Source organism: Palaemon carinicauda, chromosome 45 (assembly GCF_036898095.1).
Source record: "Palaemon carinicauda isolate YSFRI2023 chromosome 45, ASM3689809v2, whole genome shotgun sequence".
Classification (NCBI taxonomy): domain Eukaryota; kingdom Metazoa; phylum Arthropoda; class Malacostraca; order Decapoda; family Palaemonidae; genus Palaemon; species Palaemon carinicauda.
The window spans coordinates 463,019-483,379 of record NC_090769.1 but is presented as its reverse complement, the minus strand read 5'-3'; the positions used below and the strand labels follow the sequence as shown (position 1 = coordinate 483,379).

At 36.4% G+C, this 20,361-nt stretch overlaps 1 protein-coding gene across 1 annotated transcript in view; it reads right to left on the bottom strand.

Annotated features, from left to right (window-relative positions):
* Positions 1–1,228: 1,228 nt before the first annotated feature.
* LOC137634699 (mucin-17-like) overlaps positions 1,229–20,361 on the bottom strand; it is a 54,328-nt gene continuing 35,195 nt past the window's right edge. Inside the window, exons 7-12 of the mRNA XM_068367190.1 lie at positions 17,921–18,175; positions 17,447–17,542; positions 16,174–16,677; positions 10,901–11,077; positions 9,337–10,212; positions 1,229–3,743 (exon numbers count right to left, since the gene is read on the bottom strand). Of these exons, the coding sequence (XP_068223291.1) occupies positions 1,936–3,743; positions 9,337–10,212; positions 10,901–11,077; positions 16,174–16,677; positions 17,447–17,542; positions 17,921–18,175 (3,716 nt within the window). The 3' untranslated portion in view covers positions 1,229–1,935. The remainder of the gene's footprint in view (positions 3,744–9,336; positions 10,213–10,900; positions 11,078–16,173; positions 16,678–17,446; positions 17,543–17,920; positions 18,176–20,361) is intronic.

Sequence of the window (20,361 nt, the reverse complement as noted above, 5' to 3'; positions counted from 1 at the left end):
CTAATGGACGAAGGTTTGTATTTGCATAGGAACAAAGGCAAATCCTAATGCACAAATTATATTCAAGATTGGTGAATAATTTATCCAAGAATACACTGCTGAAGGAAATAAGAACCATTCCAATGCAGACAGTTAATCCTTACTGTATGATCTACATGTCGTGACGAAAAGAGCAGAGAATCTTGATAGATAGGATAGAAATTTTCATCAATTTATGATTTTAAAGTTTTCCTTTCATCAGGCCCTTTCTTCAACCAAATTTTTGTTCGGAAACTTTGAATGTCAGACTAGTTATGTCGGACTGGGATTCCCTCCCCCTTAATTCTGAATTTATTCATGATCCCCGGAAATGTTAAAGAGCTTCGCTATAAACTAGATCGCGTTTTGTTCACCCTAAATGCTTCTCTGAAGCCTTGGCTGAATCTTTTTTTTTTTTTTTTTTTTTTTTTTTTTTTTAATTTCAATGTTTTTATTTTCATATTCATAATTTTACAGATGTTGGACACTATTCAATCAATGTTCGTTCACGTGTTTGACAAAACTTCTTAATACTTGGAACAATCAAGTAGACCCTTGCTCTAAGGTTTCTGCTGTATTTCATTCATCTAAACTAACCCCTTTCATCTACGGTATTGTCGATGTTATTTGTTGAATCTCTTTATGTTTTATGTTTTGACTAAACCTTTGTTTAGTTGTTGAATTTTGTGTAACCAGTTAAGATGACCCTATGACAATAAGTGTGAATTATAAGAATATAGTTGTAAGGTAAGTGAAGGGAATCTATTTTTTATATAACCAATCTGTGTCCATTTGGCTTTATATTGAGTTTAGATTAATTATCAGGTAAATTGCTAGGGTCATTTATATACTCGATTTAAATCCCTCCTTCAGAGGTAATTAAGATTATTACATGTTCCAACTACATTATTCAAAATATTTGAGCGAAAGAAACTGGGTTAGAGATAATTGGTTGAAACATAGCAAGGTGATCTCCTCTTGTAGTTGTTCTAAGTGAATGATCCTCATTCTAAAATTAGGCCAGCTAGTAGATTTTAGGATAGATTTAAACCCATACAGTTACACCATAGCTCTATTTCACGTTGTTGTGATATTGTCCTGCCATTTTATTATTTTGTCCAGTACTCTCAGTTGGATGTACTATTCTGAGCTTGGCATAGCGTCGGAACACTAAGGTGATACTGGTACTGACAATCTTTCACTAATTATCTGGACTTCGTGCGGATGGTTTACAAACGACATCACTAGATTTTCTCTCTTGTGGCTTTGGAGTGATGGTGCTCCAATCCCTCAGGGTGGGATCCTAGATATCTGTTTGGGGGAGGTTCTCCAGGAAAAGTAAATTTCCCATACTTATTTTTTACATGTTATAGGATGATTGAACCACTTTTTCTTGATTGATGCACTTTATTACTACTGTATAACTGGACAAAATTAATCTATAGTAAAGGATCTGTGCTTAATAATAACAATAAACAATATTGATAATGAAAAAAATAATAATAATACTGCAATTATCTGGTAAAAGAATCCAGTTTAAATGCTTATAGACACTTTAGAGCCAGACATTTTTGACTGATATATTATTTGGATTTTTCAGACTAATGATCACAACTATGTTAGATATAAAAATGGAAAATATAAGAAGTATATGTGGTCAGTATGAAAAATTATTACAGTTCGTATTAAACTTGGCAAGGTATTCATAGAACAATTAAGGGCATTAATCTTGGTAGGATACATTAGAAATATGATTTTATTGGACATCACGAACTTTATCAATTTTTCAGTAATGGAAATCATGGTTGCATTATAGTTTCTGTTAGTAACACCCTTATTATTTTCTTCCATATTATTCTTTCTGTTCTTTGGATTACACCAAATATTTCTATTTTGATCATGATTTGTTGATACATGTTAAAACACTGGAGAGAATGTTGTCACTGGAGTTGATGCAGAAAAGTTTGGTGTAATAATTGTTGAATTTACATTGACATTAATATCTGTAGGCTGGAGAGATTTCCCAGTCAGAGTTTCCGTTATATTTGTCACCACGAGTGTGGTAATGATAGTAGGCTGTGGGTTAAGATTTGTTGGCTTTGGAGCCGGTGTGATGGTGGTTACAATGGTTGTGTTTACAATGATATTCTCGTCCCATGTGTCTGTGTCATAAGTCGTGTCTCTCTTGATCCTTTGAGCAACTGGTTCTGGTGCAGCATTCAAGTTGATGGAAGGCAGGGTGGTCAGGGTCACTATTGATGGCTCTTTTGTAATTTCCTCCATTTGAATAGGAATCTGATGGAAATTCCGTATATTTACAGGATCAGTAGGTACTGGCTCTGTGGTTGTTGATGTGTCAGGGGTTATGAGAGAAACATCTACGGAGAGTCTGAAGTAAGTAGGAACAATAATATCTTCGTTAGTTGGAATAGTGAAGGTTGTGTTTAGTCCAATGATGAGCCTCGTTCCATTTCCACTCGAAGAATTATGCAGCTCCACGTCCACTGGTGTAATTATTGTTACATTGATGCTGCTGGTGAAATTTTTAACAATCATTTCAAAGGGGATAGTTATAGCAGGGAGTGGAAGTGTAATTGTTGTGCTGGTAACAGTGTCAATTGTTATTTTCGATGGAAGGAGAATTTCCGGCATCGATGAGACTGTTGTATGGTTCGAGGATGGTGTTGGTGCACTGGAAGACTCAGTGACAATTGGCATGACAGTTGTAGTGGAATCTGGTTCATTTGATGGTCTTTGGGCAGGGGGAGTCGTGATATTAGTTATTGGTAAATTAGAATCAGCTGTTGTTGTGAATTGTGTTCCTGTAGATAGTTGGGATTTTGTTGGAGTAGATATGGGTGATTGGTCTTGTGTTGAAATGGGTATAGAGGGAGTTATAGTTGGTTGAGTTTGTGATGAAATAGGTATAGGGGTAGTTATAGGTGGTTGAGCTTGTGATGAAATAGGTATAGAGGGAGTTATAGGGCGTTGAGATTGTGATGAAATAGGTATAGAGGGAGTTATAGGGGGTTGGGCTTGTGATGAAATAGATATAGAGGGAGTTATAGGTGGTTGGGCTTGTGATGAAATAGGTATAGAGGGAGTTATAGTGGGTTGGGCTTGTGATGAAATAGGTATAGAGGGAGTTATAGTAGGTTGGGCTTGTGCTGAAGTAGATACAGTTGTGTTTGATTGTATTGGAGTAGATATAAGTTGTTGGGATTCTGTTGAAGTTGCCATATTATTTGAAACTTTAGTAGTTGTTGTGGTTATACCGAGGTAATCATTTATAATGGTTATTTTCACTTTTATAATAATAATAATACTATTTGTTGTTGTTATAACAGAGTCAATGATAGTTGTTACCAAGACTGTTGTAGCTCTCTTCTTATTACTCGCGGTCAGTTGACTTGTAATATTAGCCAACGTCGAAATAATGTCACTAAGCTGACTGTTGCCTTCTGTTACAGTCGACACTGTACAAGTATTTGTATTTTGGACTGACGTTATTTCGGTGCTGACGTCACTCTTCGTGCTGTTAACAATGGATGTGAAGTTTGCCAGTGTTTGTGTGATAGCATCTGACTGTGCCTGAGATATGGAGCTGCCTGTTGAATTAAGAGACTTCATTTTTGTGGTCAATTCTTGCAATCCTGTTATACCGCTGCTAAGAATGGTGAGCGCCGATCTTAATTCTGTCTCCAGTTCAGTGGTGTTACATGAAGCTGCAATTAAAAATTATTTTTAATTTTCATATCATACGCAAATACTTATATATTAAAGACAACAATATATGAATAAGAAATGAGTATTGCATGAGGTTTTGAGAAATCAATCATTGTGAGTTTTTACTCATGAATGCAGACTTGTTTATGAATAGAATCCCCTGTATTAATAGTCATTGTATAAATTAATGGTGTAAAGCAACGTTTGTAAAGTCTGTCCCTATTACGTTCAAGCATTATTAACCCATGTGCTTGAGCAATGCATTAGTGCCACAATAGTAAAGAGAAGATATGAAGAGAACTTTTTAAGAAATTGATACCTATCTTTTTGCACTTACATCAATGTGTTTTCCCATCCCAGTGTAAAGAATACCACTACTAGAGTATTGCACAAGGGGTGCATAAGTGAGGACTAGGATAAGTTTAACAAAATAACACACTGACTCTTAATTTTTGCTTTTCATTCAAAGCATTAGCCGTCCGTTCACTCCAGTATTGTGAACCACCTGCATGAATTTTGAGGTAAGATGAGCGAGTAGTATAGAATAAATGCAAAGAAGGATTTTTGTCTTGCTGTAAAAGTTGTAAACATGACAGTAAAGTTACTGCACAGCAACATACTGTACTATCTCTATTAAAGACCAATGCTTCCCAGTTGGAAAGATTTTGGGGGGTTGCAATAAGACAAGGAGATTTTACGTATATTAGCTCCTTTATCAATTTTGCACTAGTGACTGTTGTACAAATTATTTGAGTAAATATAAGAATAAAATATATTACCTATGTATACTGTAATAAACAAAACTTCTAGACGTTGTTCATTCTTACATACAAATCTAACCAAACTATGAAGTTACCCTAAAATTACCTAAATAAAGATTTTATTATTGAAGTACGTTTTGTATTTGATAGTCAAAATCTATGTTGACCATGGAAAAAATATGTTAATCAATCCATGTATAGGTTCTTCAAAGATTATGATACCAAGTGTCGAAGAAATTTTCTCCTGAACTTTAAGGTCGTCATATGATTTGTACATGATACTTATATCTGCTTATGACTTGGCTTGTTAATAGTCACATGAAAGAAGGCCAGAACAACTTCCCTAAGGCTTAATGCTGGTTGGCCAATACAGCTGAGTGGAAGTAAGAACCCAAAGCCAATTATCTAACATTAGGATGCTATAGTAACAGATACCTATTGGTAATATTTGTAAAATGCAAAGAACCAGAGAAGAGAGGTATAAATGAGACATCAGGATCACCCAAAGAGATATGGAAGGTTATGAGAGAGATTGTGATGCCATCAGTAGCAGAGGCATACGGGAGGACAAGTGGTAAACTGCAATAGAAAACAAGAAAAAAATTGGTGGAATCAAGAGTCTCAAAAGGCTTTAAAGAAAAAGAGTATAGCCAGAAGTTGTGAAGAAGATACGAACTTCCAAAGTAGTGAGTAATATAGACAGATAAAGAGGGAAAGATTAAAACGCAGATATCTTAATTGGGGAAGAGGAAGGAAATAGAAGATGGGGAGAATATTTTTTCACAACTTTTAAATTTTGAGAATGAATATGAAGAACAGGAAAATGTTCCCCCAGTGGAAGGACCGATAGCAATTATACGGAGAGAGTAAATTCGAGAATGGCAAGAAGAAAAGAAAAGTAAATAAAGCTGCAGAAAAATCAGAGGTGACAATAGAAATGATAAAGGCATTGAGAAATCTAGACAAAAAGTGGGTGCACATTATTGAAAAAGCTTTTGGATGTATAGTAGAGGAAATGCCAAATAACTGGGAAGATAGTTGGATGATTTGAACAAACAAAAAGGAGACCTGTTCAACGGTGGGAATTACAGAGAAGTAAATATTTTGGAGTCTATTCAAACTACTAGAAAGAAAAGTAGAAGGAAAGTTAAGTGAGTTGATGGATACATGAGCAGCAGCTTTGGTTTATGAAAAGAAAGACCACAGTGGATGCTATCTTTATAGTTAGACAAGTCCAAGAGAAATATCTAGAAGGAAACAAGAAAGTTTACACATGTTTTGTGGATCTTGAAAATGCATATGGCATGGTACCAAGAACATTAGTCTATTGGGTTTTGAGAAAGGAAAGTTTGTAAGGTTAGTGGGGTTGATGTATGATGGGGAAAGAACTACCATACAGTCAAAATATGGGGACACTGGGGCATTCCCTGTGGAGGTTGGCCTCTATTAGGGATCTGCTCTGAGTCCATTCCTGTCTGCATCATTATAGACAATTTTTCATCAGAATTATAGGAACTGGTGTTTGCTGGTGATTTAGTCATTATAGCAGACACAGAAGAAGAACTGCAAGAAAAGTCTTTAGTAATGGAAAGTAGCCCTTGAAAGGTAAGGAATTAAGATGATCAAGCGAAAAGAAGCTAATGTTTGTTGTAAAATAGTATACAAAGAAGTAAACATTCAAGTGGAAGATGGTGCACTGCTAAAACAGAGCATTAAGTTTCACTACTTGAGATCAATAATAACAGAGGAGGAGGGTACTGAGAAAGCAGTGAGCAGAGAGTGAAAGAAGCATGTAGAAAATGGAGAGAAGTAACTGGAAATGTTTTAGACAAGAAAATGACATTAAAACTCAAATGAATATCTAGCTGACAGTTACCATGCCCACACTAATATATGGAACAGAAACTTGGGCACTTAAGTTAAAAGAAGAGGGACCGTTGAAAAGATAAGTCTAGAGAAGGGAGGAGGTGAAACTAATCAAGAGAGCTAAGAATATGTCAGTCATGAAAGCAAATTAGTAGTAGCCAAAGAGTGGGGTAATAGAATAGGGGGATGTAAAAAGGAAGTAGTGAAGGTGGAAGAGTTGAAAAAACCAGAGGTAAAAAGTGAATATCAGGAAAGGTTGGAAGTTCCATATGTCAGGATGAAAGTAAGAGAAACTGGTGATCTAGAGGAGGACTAGAAGTTAGTAAAAGAAAATTTTATTGGGCTTGCAAGTGATGTGTTTTGGTAAGAGGGTTGCTGGAGGTAGCATGAGGAAGGGTAGTGAATGATGGAATGAAGGAGTAAAGATGAAGGTGGAAGAGAAAAAGAGGCCATTTGAAGAATGGCTGCAGAGTAGTAGTGTAGTGAAGTATGAAAGAGATAGAGAGAGAAATGTGGAAGTAGAATGCAAAGAGGATAGCTGACTAGAGGTATGGTCAGGGATTGAGTCTTTCATATGAAGAGAATAAGAAGTGGTTTTGGAAAGAAGGGAAGAGAGTAAGGAAGGGTGGATCAAGGAATTATGGGGCAGTGAAGGATAAAAAAGGAATGTTGTTAAAAAGAATTGAGGCAAGGAAAAGGTGGTGTGAATACTTTGAAAGGTTGCTGAATGTCGAGGATAATAGGGAAGCAGATATGATTTCTGTTGCAGGTGTTGAGGTACCAGTAATGAGAGATGAGAATGAGAGAGAGATTACGGAAGGGGAAGTGAAGACAGCATTAGATGAAACGAGAGCAGGAAAAGCACCTGGTATGGATGGTGTGAGGGCTGAGATGTTAAAGGAAGGGGGTGTGACTGTGCTTAAATGGTTGCTGAGATTGTCTGATATATGTTTTATGATGTCAATGGTACCAGTGGACTGAGTACTGTATGTGCATTTATTGTTCTGCTAAACAAAGGTAAGGGAGATGTACACATGATGTTATAATTCTAGAGGTATTGGTTTGTTGAGTGTGGTTGGAAAAGTGTATGATAGTGTTAATTAATAGAATTGAGGATAGAACAGACGATGCAATCTTAGAAGTGCAATGTGGTTATAGAAGAGGTAAAGATGTATGGATCAGATTTTTATAGTTAGGCAGATATTCTAGAAATATTTAACTAAAGTTAAGGAGGTATATGTTGCAATTATAGATCTGGAAAAAGCTTATGATAGAGTTGATAGGGAAGTAGTGTGGAATGCGATGATGTTATATGGAATTGGTGGAAGGTTGTTGCAACCAGTGAAGAGTTTATGCATAGGCAGTAAAACGTGTGTTAGCATAGGGAATGAAGTAAGTGAGTGGGTTCCAGTGAGAGTGGGGCTAAGACAGGGATGTGTAATGTCACCATGGTTGCTTAAATTATTTGTTGAGAGAGGGGTAAAAGAGGTGAATGCTCAAATTCTTGGTCAAGCATTGGAACTGATAGATGAGAGTGATCATGAGTGAGTGGTTAATCAGTTGTTTATTGCAGATGATATTGTATTGGTTGCAGATGTGAAGGAGAAGCTGTTTCGATTAGTGACATAGTTTGGAGTGGTGTGTGTGAAAGGTAAGTCGAAAGTTCATGTGGGTAAGAGTAAGGTTATGAGATGCAGAAAAAGGGTGGGTGGTGCTAGATTGACTGTCATTTTGAATAGAGTTACTTGATGAAGTAGATCAGTGTAAGTACTTGGGTGCTGTTGTTGCTGCAAATGGTGGAGTGGGGGATGTATATCTGAGAGTGAATGAAGGATGTAAAGTGTTGGGGCAGTGAAGGGAATGGTGAAGATTAGAGTTTAGGGATGGATGTAAAGGGGTTCTGTATAAGAGAGTAATTGTACCAATTGTGATGTATGGATTGGAATTGTGGGGAATGATAGTCATGGAGAGATTGAAATTGAATGTGTTCGAGATGAAGTGTCTGAGTAGTATGGTTGGTATATCTCGAATAGATAGTGTTAGGAATGAAGTAGTGAGGGTGAGAATAGGTGGAGAGAGGAACTAGTTGAGGGGGTTTGGCCATGTCAAGAGGATGGAAAATGGCCGTCTGCTGAAGGTGATGAATGCAATAGTTGATGGGAGAAGTACAAGAGGAAGGCCAAAGTTTGGGTGACTGGATGGAGTGAAGAGAGCCCTAGGTGACAGGAGGATAGATGTGAGAGAGGATGAAGAGCCTGCTTGAAATAGGAATAAATGGTGAGTGATTGTGACATGGTTCCGTTAGCCCCTGCTGCTAACTCTGGTCACCTTGGTGACCGCTGAGGTAGCGCAGTAGGAGAGTCAGCATATGAAGCTTCATTTGTAGTGGAAAACAGAGGATGGTGGGCTGTGGCACCCTACCAGTACTAGCAGTACCAAACCGAGCTGAGTCCCTTGTCAAGCAGGGAGGAAGGATGAGAAAAAAAATTCCCTTTTGTGCATTTTTTTGAAGTTGACTACCTCCCAAAATTGGGGAAAGTGTCATGGTAGATAGATGATGATGTGTGCTGAGGGTGTCAGCAGATTAGATGGAAGAATGTGGTGAGGAGGTATATGGGTTAGAGTGTTACTGTGGGAAGATGTGAAGAATAGAAATAGACGAAAAAAGTTGATTCAAGCAGCCAATCTTGCTGAACAGTGGTAGTAGTAAGGTCGAAAGATGGTAATAGGTGTCGCTCAGAAGAAAAATGAAGTGCACTGGCTCCGGAGGCTTCAAGAAGCATACCTAGCATTATTAATGATTCTATGCAATTAGGTCAATAAAGAAAATTATTTTAATTTTGTGTTACCCATTTATGACGCAAGTTCATTGTCTCGAGTATATTATATTTCTTCCAACTTTAGCATTTGCTAAAGCTGTTAAGAAATCCAAAAACAAAAAATCGTGCTATGTAAATTTACTTACCACTTGAATTGGATGTAGTGGTTGAAGGAGTTTTCTCTGTTGTTTTTGATGATATTTCCGTGGATGGTCTCACCGTTGGTGCTATTATTTTCGTTGGATCTGTTGTTATTTCCTTTGGTGGTGTTGTCGGTCTTTCTGTCAATGGCGGTGGTATTATTTTCGTTGGGTCTGTTGGTATTTCTTTTGGTGGCGTTGTCGGTCTTTCTGTTAATGGCGGTGGTATTATTTTAGTTGGGTCTGTTGGTAATTCTTTTGGTGGCGTTGTCGGTCTTTCTGTTAATGGCGGTGGTATTATTTTAGTTGGGTCTGTTGGAATTTCTTTTGGTGGTGTCGTTGGTCTTTCTGTTAATGGCGGTGGTATTATTTTAGTTGGGTCTGTTGGTATTTCCTTTGGTGGCGTTGTCGGTCTTTCTGTTAATGGCGGTGGTATTATTTTAGTTGGGTCTGTTGGAATTTCTTTTGGTGGTGTCGTTGGTCTTTCTGTTAATGGCGGTGGTATTATTTTAGTTGGGTCTGTTGGTATTTCTTTTGGTGGTGTCGTTGGTCTTTCTGTTAATGGCGGTGGTATTATTTTAGTTGGATCTGTTGGAATTTCCTTTGGTGGCGTTGTCGGTCTTTCTGTTAATGGCGGTGGTATTATTTTAGTTGGATCTGTTGGAATTTCCTTTGGTGGTGTCGTTGGTCTTTCTGTTAATGGCGGTGGTATTATTTTTGTTGGTTCTGTTGTCACTTCATTTGGTGGTTTCGTCGGTTTTTCTGTTATTTTCGTTGTTTTTGCTGGTATTTCATTTGTTGGTTTCGTCGTTTTTGCTGGTATATTGTCTGATGGCAACGTTGTTCTTGCTGGTATCGTCGGTGTTGGTGTTAAGGGCGGTGCTGTTATTTTCGTTGTTGTTGATATTTCCATTGTTGTTGTTGTAGGAGAAAGAAATAATTTTTGGTAAGTTTTGGATTTGATCCTTTGCACCTTATCATTGATATAGTTATTTTGATTTCAGAATTATCTGTCGCACTCTATCGTATATATAATATGACAATATGTAAAAGGCAAAGCTTAAGCTAATACTTTTTTTTGAGATGTTACTTGGTGACTCCATAAGTTTTCGGACCACATTTGTGAGAAAAGCCATTCATTTTCATTCAATAGCATACGATCTAAAATTTTGGCCCTTGAACGTTTCACAAAAGTAGTGTTTGATGCCTTTTTGGTCAATGAATTAATATATTTCCATAGTTTAAAAAAGAATCGACAATAAAAATTTAATAACTTGTGCCATTAGTCATCTTCAAACATGAAAACCAAGATTAGTTATAGATTTAAAATAAGAAGAGTGATATGGCTTTGCTCTGCAAGCGGTAATGAATTCAATATCTGTATATTAGCTGTTTCAAAATTCCAAGGAAATATATGCTTTGATTTATGTGAGAAAAGCAAAGGAAAGCTGCAATTAAATGTTTATATTAAGTGCAGTTTGTTGAGATTATGTTGAATTATTCCAAACCACTTATTTCAATGAAGCATACATTAATTTCATGGGAAAGTGCCAACGATGAAAATTTTTACCTGAATCACACACGTCTCCTATTCCATCTCCATCTGAATCCTTTTGGTCAGGATTTGCAATGAGAGGGCAGTTGTCGCAAACATCGCCTAATTTATCTTTGTCACTGTCCAGTTGTTTGGGATTGAATGTGTTGATACAGTTATCGCGTCTGTCAATTATTCCATCTTTATCAGCATCTGAAAGAAACAATTTATGATGAAGTTTTGTTAATTATATATACATAGATTTTATAATGTTTTATTGCAGTATTTGTAATCTTGATTCTGATGATTATTGGACTAAGACAGTAAAAGAATGTGATGATCTTTGTAGATTCTTTTCCCGTAAGTGAGGCAAAATTGGACATAATCTGTCGAAGTGTCACTTATCTCCATTTTTTTTTCTCTTTTGTTTGTTTTTACCTTTGTCTAATTCTAGGGATCTAGGGAATTTTCATATGTAGCTTTACCTGTCCTAGTTTATTTACGAAACCTCTCTCACCTATTTGCTGTTCATAACATCCCTTACATTCATTCATGATTTATAGAAAATCCCACGGAATATTCCGCGTTCCATACTCCTGTTTATTAATTGAATTCTAAACCATTGGGAAAGATTCATTTAAGATCATCATCCCCATTGCTCTAGCCTCCTGTAAATGACTTAAAGCCAGTCCACCTGTATTAAAGGCTACTGCTTCTGTCAAAAACAGTAGATGTTACACAACTGAGGTGTCAGACTTACATATCTTAAGCTACACCTTTCTCCAGTACAAAACAGGCCTTTCAATAGACTTCTAGTTTGGTGTTTGCACGAGGCCAACGTTCCACAGAATACACCAGATATCATACCAAATACCTGCCCAAGCCCGCTCTGTGCCCCCAGCTCACCTTTGCCAATTGTTCCTAATCGAAGATTAGAAGGGGCTTTTAAGCGTTCCTGCCTGCCTGATGAGGGACTCGGCGAGTTTGGTACTGCTGGTACTGGTAGGGTGCCACATCCCATCCTCCCCGTTTTCCACTACAAATAAAGCTTCATATCCTGACTCTCCTACTGCCGCTACCTCACCGGAGGTAAATAGAGGACCTATCGGAACTGCGTCACAATTGCTCAACATTCATTCCTATTTCTAGCATGCTCTTTTGCTACTCTCACATCTATCCTCCTGTCACCTAGGGCTTTCTTCACCCCATATCAAACCTTGGCCTTGTACCTCTCCCATCAACTCTTGCATTCATCACCTTCTTCAGCAGACGGCCATTTTCCATCCTCTTTACATGGCCAAACCACCTCAACACATTCATATCCCCTCTAGCTGGTAATTCATTTCTCTCACCCATTTTAACCCTCACTACTTCATCTCGAACACATTCAATTTTTGTCTCTGTCACTATCATTCATCACAACTCCAATCCATACATCATATTGGTGCAATCAATTTATCATACAACTCTCCTGACATTCATCGTTAACCTCTATTCTTCACCATTCCTTTCACTGGCCCCAGCACTTTACATTCACTCTTTGAAGTACATCTGCTCCCACTTCACCATTTGCAGCAACAACAAAACCCAAGTACTTAAACTGATCTACTTCCTCAAGTAACTCTCCATTCAACATGGCATTCAATCTAGCACCATCCACCCTTTTTCTACAACTCATAAACTTACTGTTACCCGCATTAACTCGCAACTTCTTTCTCTCACACACTTCCAAAACACACACTTTATTGAATATATATAAACATTCACTGGATGCAACAACCTTCCACCAATTCCATATAACCTCATCGCATTCCACATTACTTCCCTATTAACTCAATCATAAGCTTTCTTCAGATCTATAAATGTAACATATACCTTCTTACTTTTTGCTAAATATTTCTCGCATATCTACTTGACTATAAAAATCTGATCCATACATTCCCTACCTTTCCTAAAACCACCCTGCACATCCAAGATTGCATCCTCTGTTCTATCCTTAATTCTATTAATTAACACTACCATACACTTTTCCAACCACACTCAACAAACTAATACCTCTAAAAATTATAACACACATGCACATCTCCCTTACCTTTGTATAGCAGAATAATACACACGCACACTCAATCCTCTGGTACCATTGACATCATAAAACATATATTAAACAGTCTCACCAGTCATTCAACTACAGCCACGCCCTATTCCTTTAATATCTTAGCCTTCACACCATCCATACCAGGTACTTTCTCTGTTTTTATTTCATCTAATGCTCTCTTCACTTCCTCACTTATAATCTCCCTCTCATTCTCATCTCCCATAGTGGCACCTCAACACTTGCAACAGAAATTATATCTGCCTCCCTATTATCCTTAACCTTTCAAAATATTCAGCCCACATTTTCCTTGCCTCAACTCCTTTCAACAACCTTCCTTTTCCATCCTTCACTGTCTCTTCATTCCTCAATCCACCCTTCCTTACTCTCTTCATTTCTTTCCAAAAGTTCTTATTCTCTTCATACAAACGACTGAATCCCTTACGCCACCTCCAGTTAGCCGCCCTCTTTGCCTCAATTACCTTACGTTTTACTGCCACATTTTTCTTCTTATTTTTTTCATATTTCTCTATACTGTTACTCTGCAGCCATTGTTCAAATGTCCTCTTTTTTTCTTTCACGTTCATCTTTACTTCATTCCACCATTTACTACCCTTTCTCATGCTACCTCCAGCAATTCCTTTACCACACATATCACTTGCAACCTCAACAAAATTTTCTTTTACTAACTTCCATTCCTCCTCTAGATCACCAGTTCTTCTCATTTTCACCCTGGCATATGGCACTTCTAACCTTTCTTGATATTCGCGTTTTACCTCTAGCCTTTTCAACTCTTCCACCTTCATTCCCTCCCTTTTACATCCCCTCATTTTATTTCCCCACTCTTTTGCTACAACTAATTTTCCTTCAACTAAAAAAATTATCAGCCATACCGTTATCCATACACCTAGTCACATGGACACCTTTCAATATTCCAAACATCTTTCTTGTTATTAACACATAATCCATCCATGTCCTTGCTACCACTCTTCCATTTGCTACTCTTATCCATATATACTTATTTATATATTTCTTCTTAAAAAAAAAATTACCTATCACCAGCTCTTATTTAACACACATATCTAGCAACCTCTCACCACTCTTATTTTCATCTGGTACACCATACTTCCCAATAACACTTTCTATCTCTCCAGCACCCACTCTGGCATTTAAGTCATCCATCACAACTACATAATTCCTTCTACTTAGTCCTTCTACACACCTAGTTAACTCATTGCAGAATTCATTCCATTCTTCTTCACTTTTCTTATAACCCAGCCCATGCGCACTAACAAAAGCTCAACATTCCTTACCCAACCAAACCCTTACCCACATTAACCTAGATGACACCTCCTTCCATTCCACTACTTTACCTGTCATCCATTCACTCTACAATAAATCCACACCCTCTCTTGCTCTTCCCCTTTCAATCCCAGACACTCTACCTGTCACTTCACTAAACATCACTTCACCATTCCCTTTTATCTTTGTTTCACACAAGGCCAATACCTCCATCCTTCTATTCCATAACATAATTCCAAACACATCTTTTATTCTCTATCATACTACATCCACGCACATTCAGACACCCCAAAACTAGAGTGCAGGGAGCAGTCACTCTCCACCTAACTCCTCCTCTTTGATATTTCATAGGAAGTAACTATACAGGAGAGGGAATTTCCAGTCTCCTCGTCTCATCCCTTTTAGTCGCCTTCCATGGATACGTTGGTTGTACTATAATTGTTTTTATGCCCCACGGCCACAGGGGCCATAATGATCAAAATATAAAAAATATCAATTCTAGGTTAACCCTTTTACTCCCTTTACCCCCATTTTTTATTTGTTTGATGATATTTTGAGAAAATTCAGCCATTTTCCAAGAGAATGAGACCAATCTGACCTCTCTATGACAAAAATTAAGGCTGTTAGAGCAATTTGAAAAATATATACTGCAAAATGTGCTTGAATAAAAAATAACCCTTGGGGGTTAAGGGTTGGAAATTTCCAAATAGCCTGGGGGTAAAAGGGTTAATATGCAACTTACGATTTTTGGAAAGTGTGAATCTACCAATATCAGAGTATGGAAGACTGGTTAAGGGATTAATTTTTTGGTTTTTCAGCTGTGAGTTTGCTGGTATGTTTACAAGATTCTCGAAGATTTAAAGAAATTCCTATATCGACAGAAGGAAGGTCAAATCCCCCATGCTTATTAACTTAAAGAGGTCTGGTGTGTTAACCAGATTTATCATAACCAAACTTCTTTCTTATGAATGCAAGCTAATTTTAAAATTTTACGTATCATCTTTGCTTTTGATTTTGTCAGTAACAGCAAATACTTCTTTGTGTATCTCATCCTCTCATTTGTCCGTTTTCCTATTGTTTTCATCAGTAAAATTATCCTGTTTGCTGATATTCCATTTTTTTGTGACAAATCTGTGCCAGCTATACCTCTCGCCTATGATTTTCCTTCTCTATATAAATTCGTTTCTGGTCTGTACGCCACTGCTTCATATTTTTGTTTTTGTTGACATAACAAGTTTCTTTCCACCTTAAGTGACGTTCGTTCGGGTTCTGTGATGCAAACTCCTACTTTATCTCTACTTCCAAAGGGCCTTATCTATTCCAACTACTTAGCTTACGTTCCAGACTCGTTCCTCTTTTTTTTTTTTTTTTTTTTTTTTTTTTTTTATCTCGGCTCTCATCTGATTCAATTTTTTTTTTTTTTTTTTATCTCGGCTCTCATCTGATTCAATCGCAGATGATCATTTCATGTCAACGCTGTTTTTTCTTAGCGCGTATGACTGGCAATCTTGACATTCATTCAGCTTCATTGCTCCCACGACAAATAGCCTACAATTCCTAAATCTGATCAGAATCTGATAATATAATCCAGCTACAGACCTCTTTAATATGTGGGATGAAAGGGCGAAGATTAAATTACTAACACTGTTTTTATTGCATGGGTGATTTGATTCTGTATGTTGTTATATTATCATAACTATAAACTTTAATTATGGTCTTAATCATCCTATTTGATTGGATCAAGTCTACAATCATTTGATCATTTTCTTTGCCATAAGGCTCTCTCTCTCTCTCTCTCTCTCTCTCTCTCTCTCTCTCTCTCTCTCTCTCTCTCTCTCTCTCTCTCTCTCTTTCAACCTACGTAATTTACTAATGAAAGGGAACAGCACGTTAAATGAAAACGGGATATAATTACCGGCCTTGACCAATGCTACAATGAAGATTGTGACACTTGCGACCGCAGTCTCCGTCTGCTGAATGATATCTATGACGTTAGGGATGACAACGAAGACGATAAAGCTAATGCGCACGGTAGCCGTTTGAAACTGCCTGGCACTCAATGTCTCATTCAGACCCAGAACGATTTGGGTGTGGTTAATATCCTCGCCCTTATTCGATCTGATGTCTTGCCGCAGGCGGGACATCTTCGATGCCGGGCAATCGAAGTCATCGTCCGTGATGTTGGCCGAGTTTTCGTCGATGTATTCCGTCGTATTTCGAGTCTCGTTGAGGAGTGACGCCGTCTCTGTCAGTGTTTCTATTATTTGGTTTCCAAAATCGGCCTCGAGATCGGGAGTGAGTTTTTCCAGTTCTATCAGCGCCAGCTTTAGGTTGGTGACGGCGACCTTCAATTCGCTGACCTCGGTGCTCATGAGCGGAAGTTCCTGGTCCAGCTGGTTTTCACAGAAGCCTCTGGGGTCTGGAAAAGGGAGTTATAATTCAGAGCGAGTTTTTAAACAATTTGAGGTCCTCCTTTGTAACTCACTCTGTATTGAGGGAGGACTCCTGTCTCATTACACGTTACTATTATACAAGTTAACTTTGATTAAGTTCTCTCCATAACTCATTATTTGGGGAAAATTAACATTGATATGTCATGGATAATACCCATTGGTATATAACTAACATTTTATATATATATATATATATATATATATATATATATATATATATGTATGTATGTATGTATATATATACTGTATATATACATACATATATATATATACATATATATATATACTGTATATATACATATACATATATATATATATATATATATATATATATATATATATATATATATATATATGTATATATATATATATATATGTATATGTATATATATATGTATATATATATATATATATATATATATATACTGTATATATACATATATATATACATATATATATTATATATATGTATATATATGTATATATATGTATATATATATATATATATATATATATATATATATATATATATAATGTCAGTTATATACTAAGTCAGTACATTTCGAATAATACACACAGTTGCATAAGTACTATACACCGTAAGCAAATACGATTTAAACAAATGTGGTCATTGCAATTCATGCTGGAAAAGGGACCCAGGAAATCTAATAAATGAAGTAGAGCAAAGCGGAATGAGAAAATGGCCTAATGGAAAATAAACCTTTTAAGACTGACCTATTATTATGTCGTCATCTGTTGTAGTTTCAGGCTTGCTTGCAGCTGAGTCTGGTGTTGTGGCATTCGTGTCTACTGGCGGTGATGTTGTAGGTTCTGAAAAGACATGATGATTGTGACGGATTTGAATGTTTATACTAATTATTATTATTATTATTATTATTATTATTATTATTATTATTATTATTATTATTATTTGCTAAGCTACAACCTTAGTTGGAAAAGCAGGAGGGTATGAGCTAGGGGACCCCAACAAGGAAAATAGCCCATTAAGAAAAGGAAACAAGGAAAAATGAAATATTTTAAGAAGAGTAACAACATTAAAATAGATATTTCCTATATAAACTATAAGAATTGTAACAAACTTTCAAAGAAAAATAGAATATTTTAAGAACAGTAACAACATTAAAATAGATATTTCCTATATAAACTATAAGAATTGTAACAAACTTTCCAAGAAAACTATTATCGTACCTTCACCGAGGCAACAGAAGCAAGACTTCCCTTCGCATCCCTTTGCGTCAACGATGCCATTGACGCATTCCTTCTTGCTACTGACGCAGACGCCGCCCCCGGCCAAACACGAAGGCTGGATCTTGCACGGTTTAGCGCAGCATTGGCACTTACCACCTTTGCAGCCTTTCTTTATGACCCTTTGGTTATCCGCGCACTTCTCCTGACACATGCCCTGGGCTTTCATGCATTTCTTTTTGCTTTTCGTGATGCACCCTGAAACGCACAATTTGTGGTATTATTTTGATTTTAGTTATCTATCTATCTATCTATCTATCTATCTATATATATATATATATATATATATATATATGGGTGTATATATATGCATATATATATATATATATATATATATATATATATATATGTATATATATATGATAATTTATCACTTATGTGACTTTAATAGATGTAAGTATCAACAATAATTAAAGTTTGAAAATATATACATCTACTGAGAAATCTTTTGCGATAGATGATTTTAACTGGACAAGGACCCGAACTTGTGTCTCTGACTCGAAACAATCCCAGCAGTATGCTATATATATATATATATATATATATATATATATATATATATATATATACTGTATATATATACATATATATATATATATATATATATATATATACATATATATATATATATATATATATTAACACGATTGAATTCAATATTTAATCCTATTTGTTTATATATATATATATATATATATATATATATATATATGTGTGTGTGTTTGTGTATGTGTGTGTGTTACACACACAACAGCAAATGCAGTCTTTTCTAGTCCACTGGAGGACAAAGGCCTCACACATGTCCATATTTTTGTCTTTGGTTTGGCCATTTATCACAACGCTGGCCATTGCGGATTGGTGATGGCGGGAGACTTTATTCTGATCGCTCACAGCAAACCAAAATAGTATATGTGGCCCTAGCTAGTACAGCTTTACTGATCATAGTGATGCACAAACCTTTTCACCTGTTCATAATCACTTTTGAAACTCTTTTTGCAATTTCACTTTGAATTATAGTTTTGAGATTCTTTTCTTATATCATTTTACTGTTTTTTTTTTCAGGTAATTCCCGTATGGTTTTAAGAATCCTATATAATTCTCCTATCTTTCATGTCATTAGCAGTTAATTTTTCTGCTAAACTTGAGAAATGGACACCAAGCTGCTAAATGACATACCAGTCCCTGTATTCGGCTATATAACACAAATTCCATAAGTCAAAGTGTGTTTCATCCCTGTTGTCAATCAGTATTAACTTTCAAAGTCTTTAGCTTAGCACTGCAGTACCTCCACATATGGTGATTTATCCCTAGATTTGGGGTTTTTTGGTGTCTGGTGGGGATATTCTTTACAAATGTCTATGAAGTAGAAACAAAGATTTGTGAACCTTTATATTGTTGCAATTAGTTTACTTGCACTTAAATGAAGTATAGTGAGTAATTTCTATATTAGCAAAGCCTACATGATTAGAAGAAAATACATTTGTGGAAATGGGGATTTTTGTGTGTTTCGGGGATTTTTTTTATCTTGAGTTTTGGGGATTTTTAGACTAACCCATATGGCAACACTGCTTAGCAATGTTCGACCACAAAGATTGAGAAATTAGTGACTTTTTATTCCAAATCTTTAGCTAGTTGAGTGCAGGTTTGATTTACTTTTTCATAAACCAAGTAGGCCCTGCTGCTTCCTCCGGTGCCTTAGATGACCGCGGAGGTAGCAGCAGTAGGGGAGTCAGCATTATGAAGCTTCATCTGTGGTGGAAATGAGGGAGGTTGGGCTGTGGCACCCTAGCAGTACCAGCTGAACTCGGTTGAGTCCCTGATTAGGCTGAAGGAACATAGAGAGTAGAGGTCCCCTTTTTGTTTTGTTTCATTGTTGGTGTCGGCTACCCCCCAAAATTGGGGGAAGTGCCTTGGTATATGGATGGATGGATGGATAAACCAAAAAAGGTATAAGGTAATGATTTAACAGTATTAGTCTACTTAACGTCATTTGTAACAACGACAGTAATTGTTTACCATCGTAGGAAAGTTGGAATGAAAGCTGTTGTCATCCACATTGGTTCTTCAGAATAAAAGAGCTGTTTATTGTTCGGTTGTAATTTTTTTTTTTTTTTAATGTTGGAGGAAAAGTTTAATTTATTATAATTTGGTCTCAAAACAGGAACTCTCATAATACACTGGACACATGGCAAAGTATTAGGGTACTATTATCGTAATTTACTTTATTCATTTGTAAGGCCAAAAATTGATAATAACAAAAAATTAGAATATGAAAAATATAAAACTTATCTGCCGTCAAAAACCCTTGATATATTGTGTGGTCTGTTATACAGACTTACATATACTATATTCATAAATCCACAATGTACTGAGGGAGCAATAAG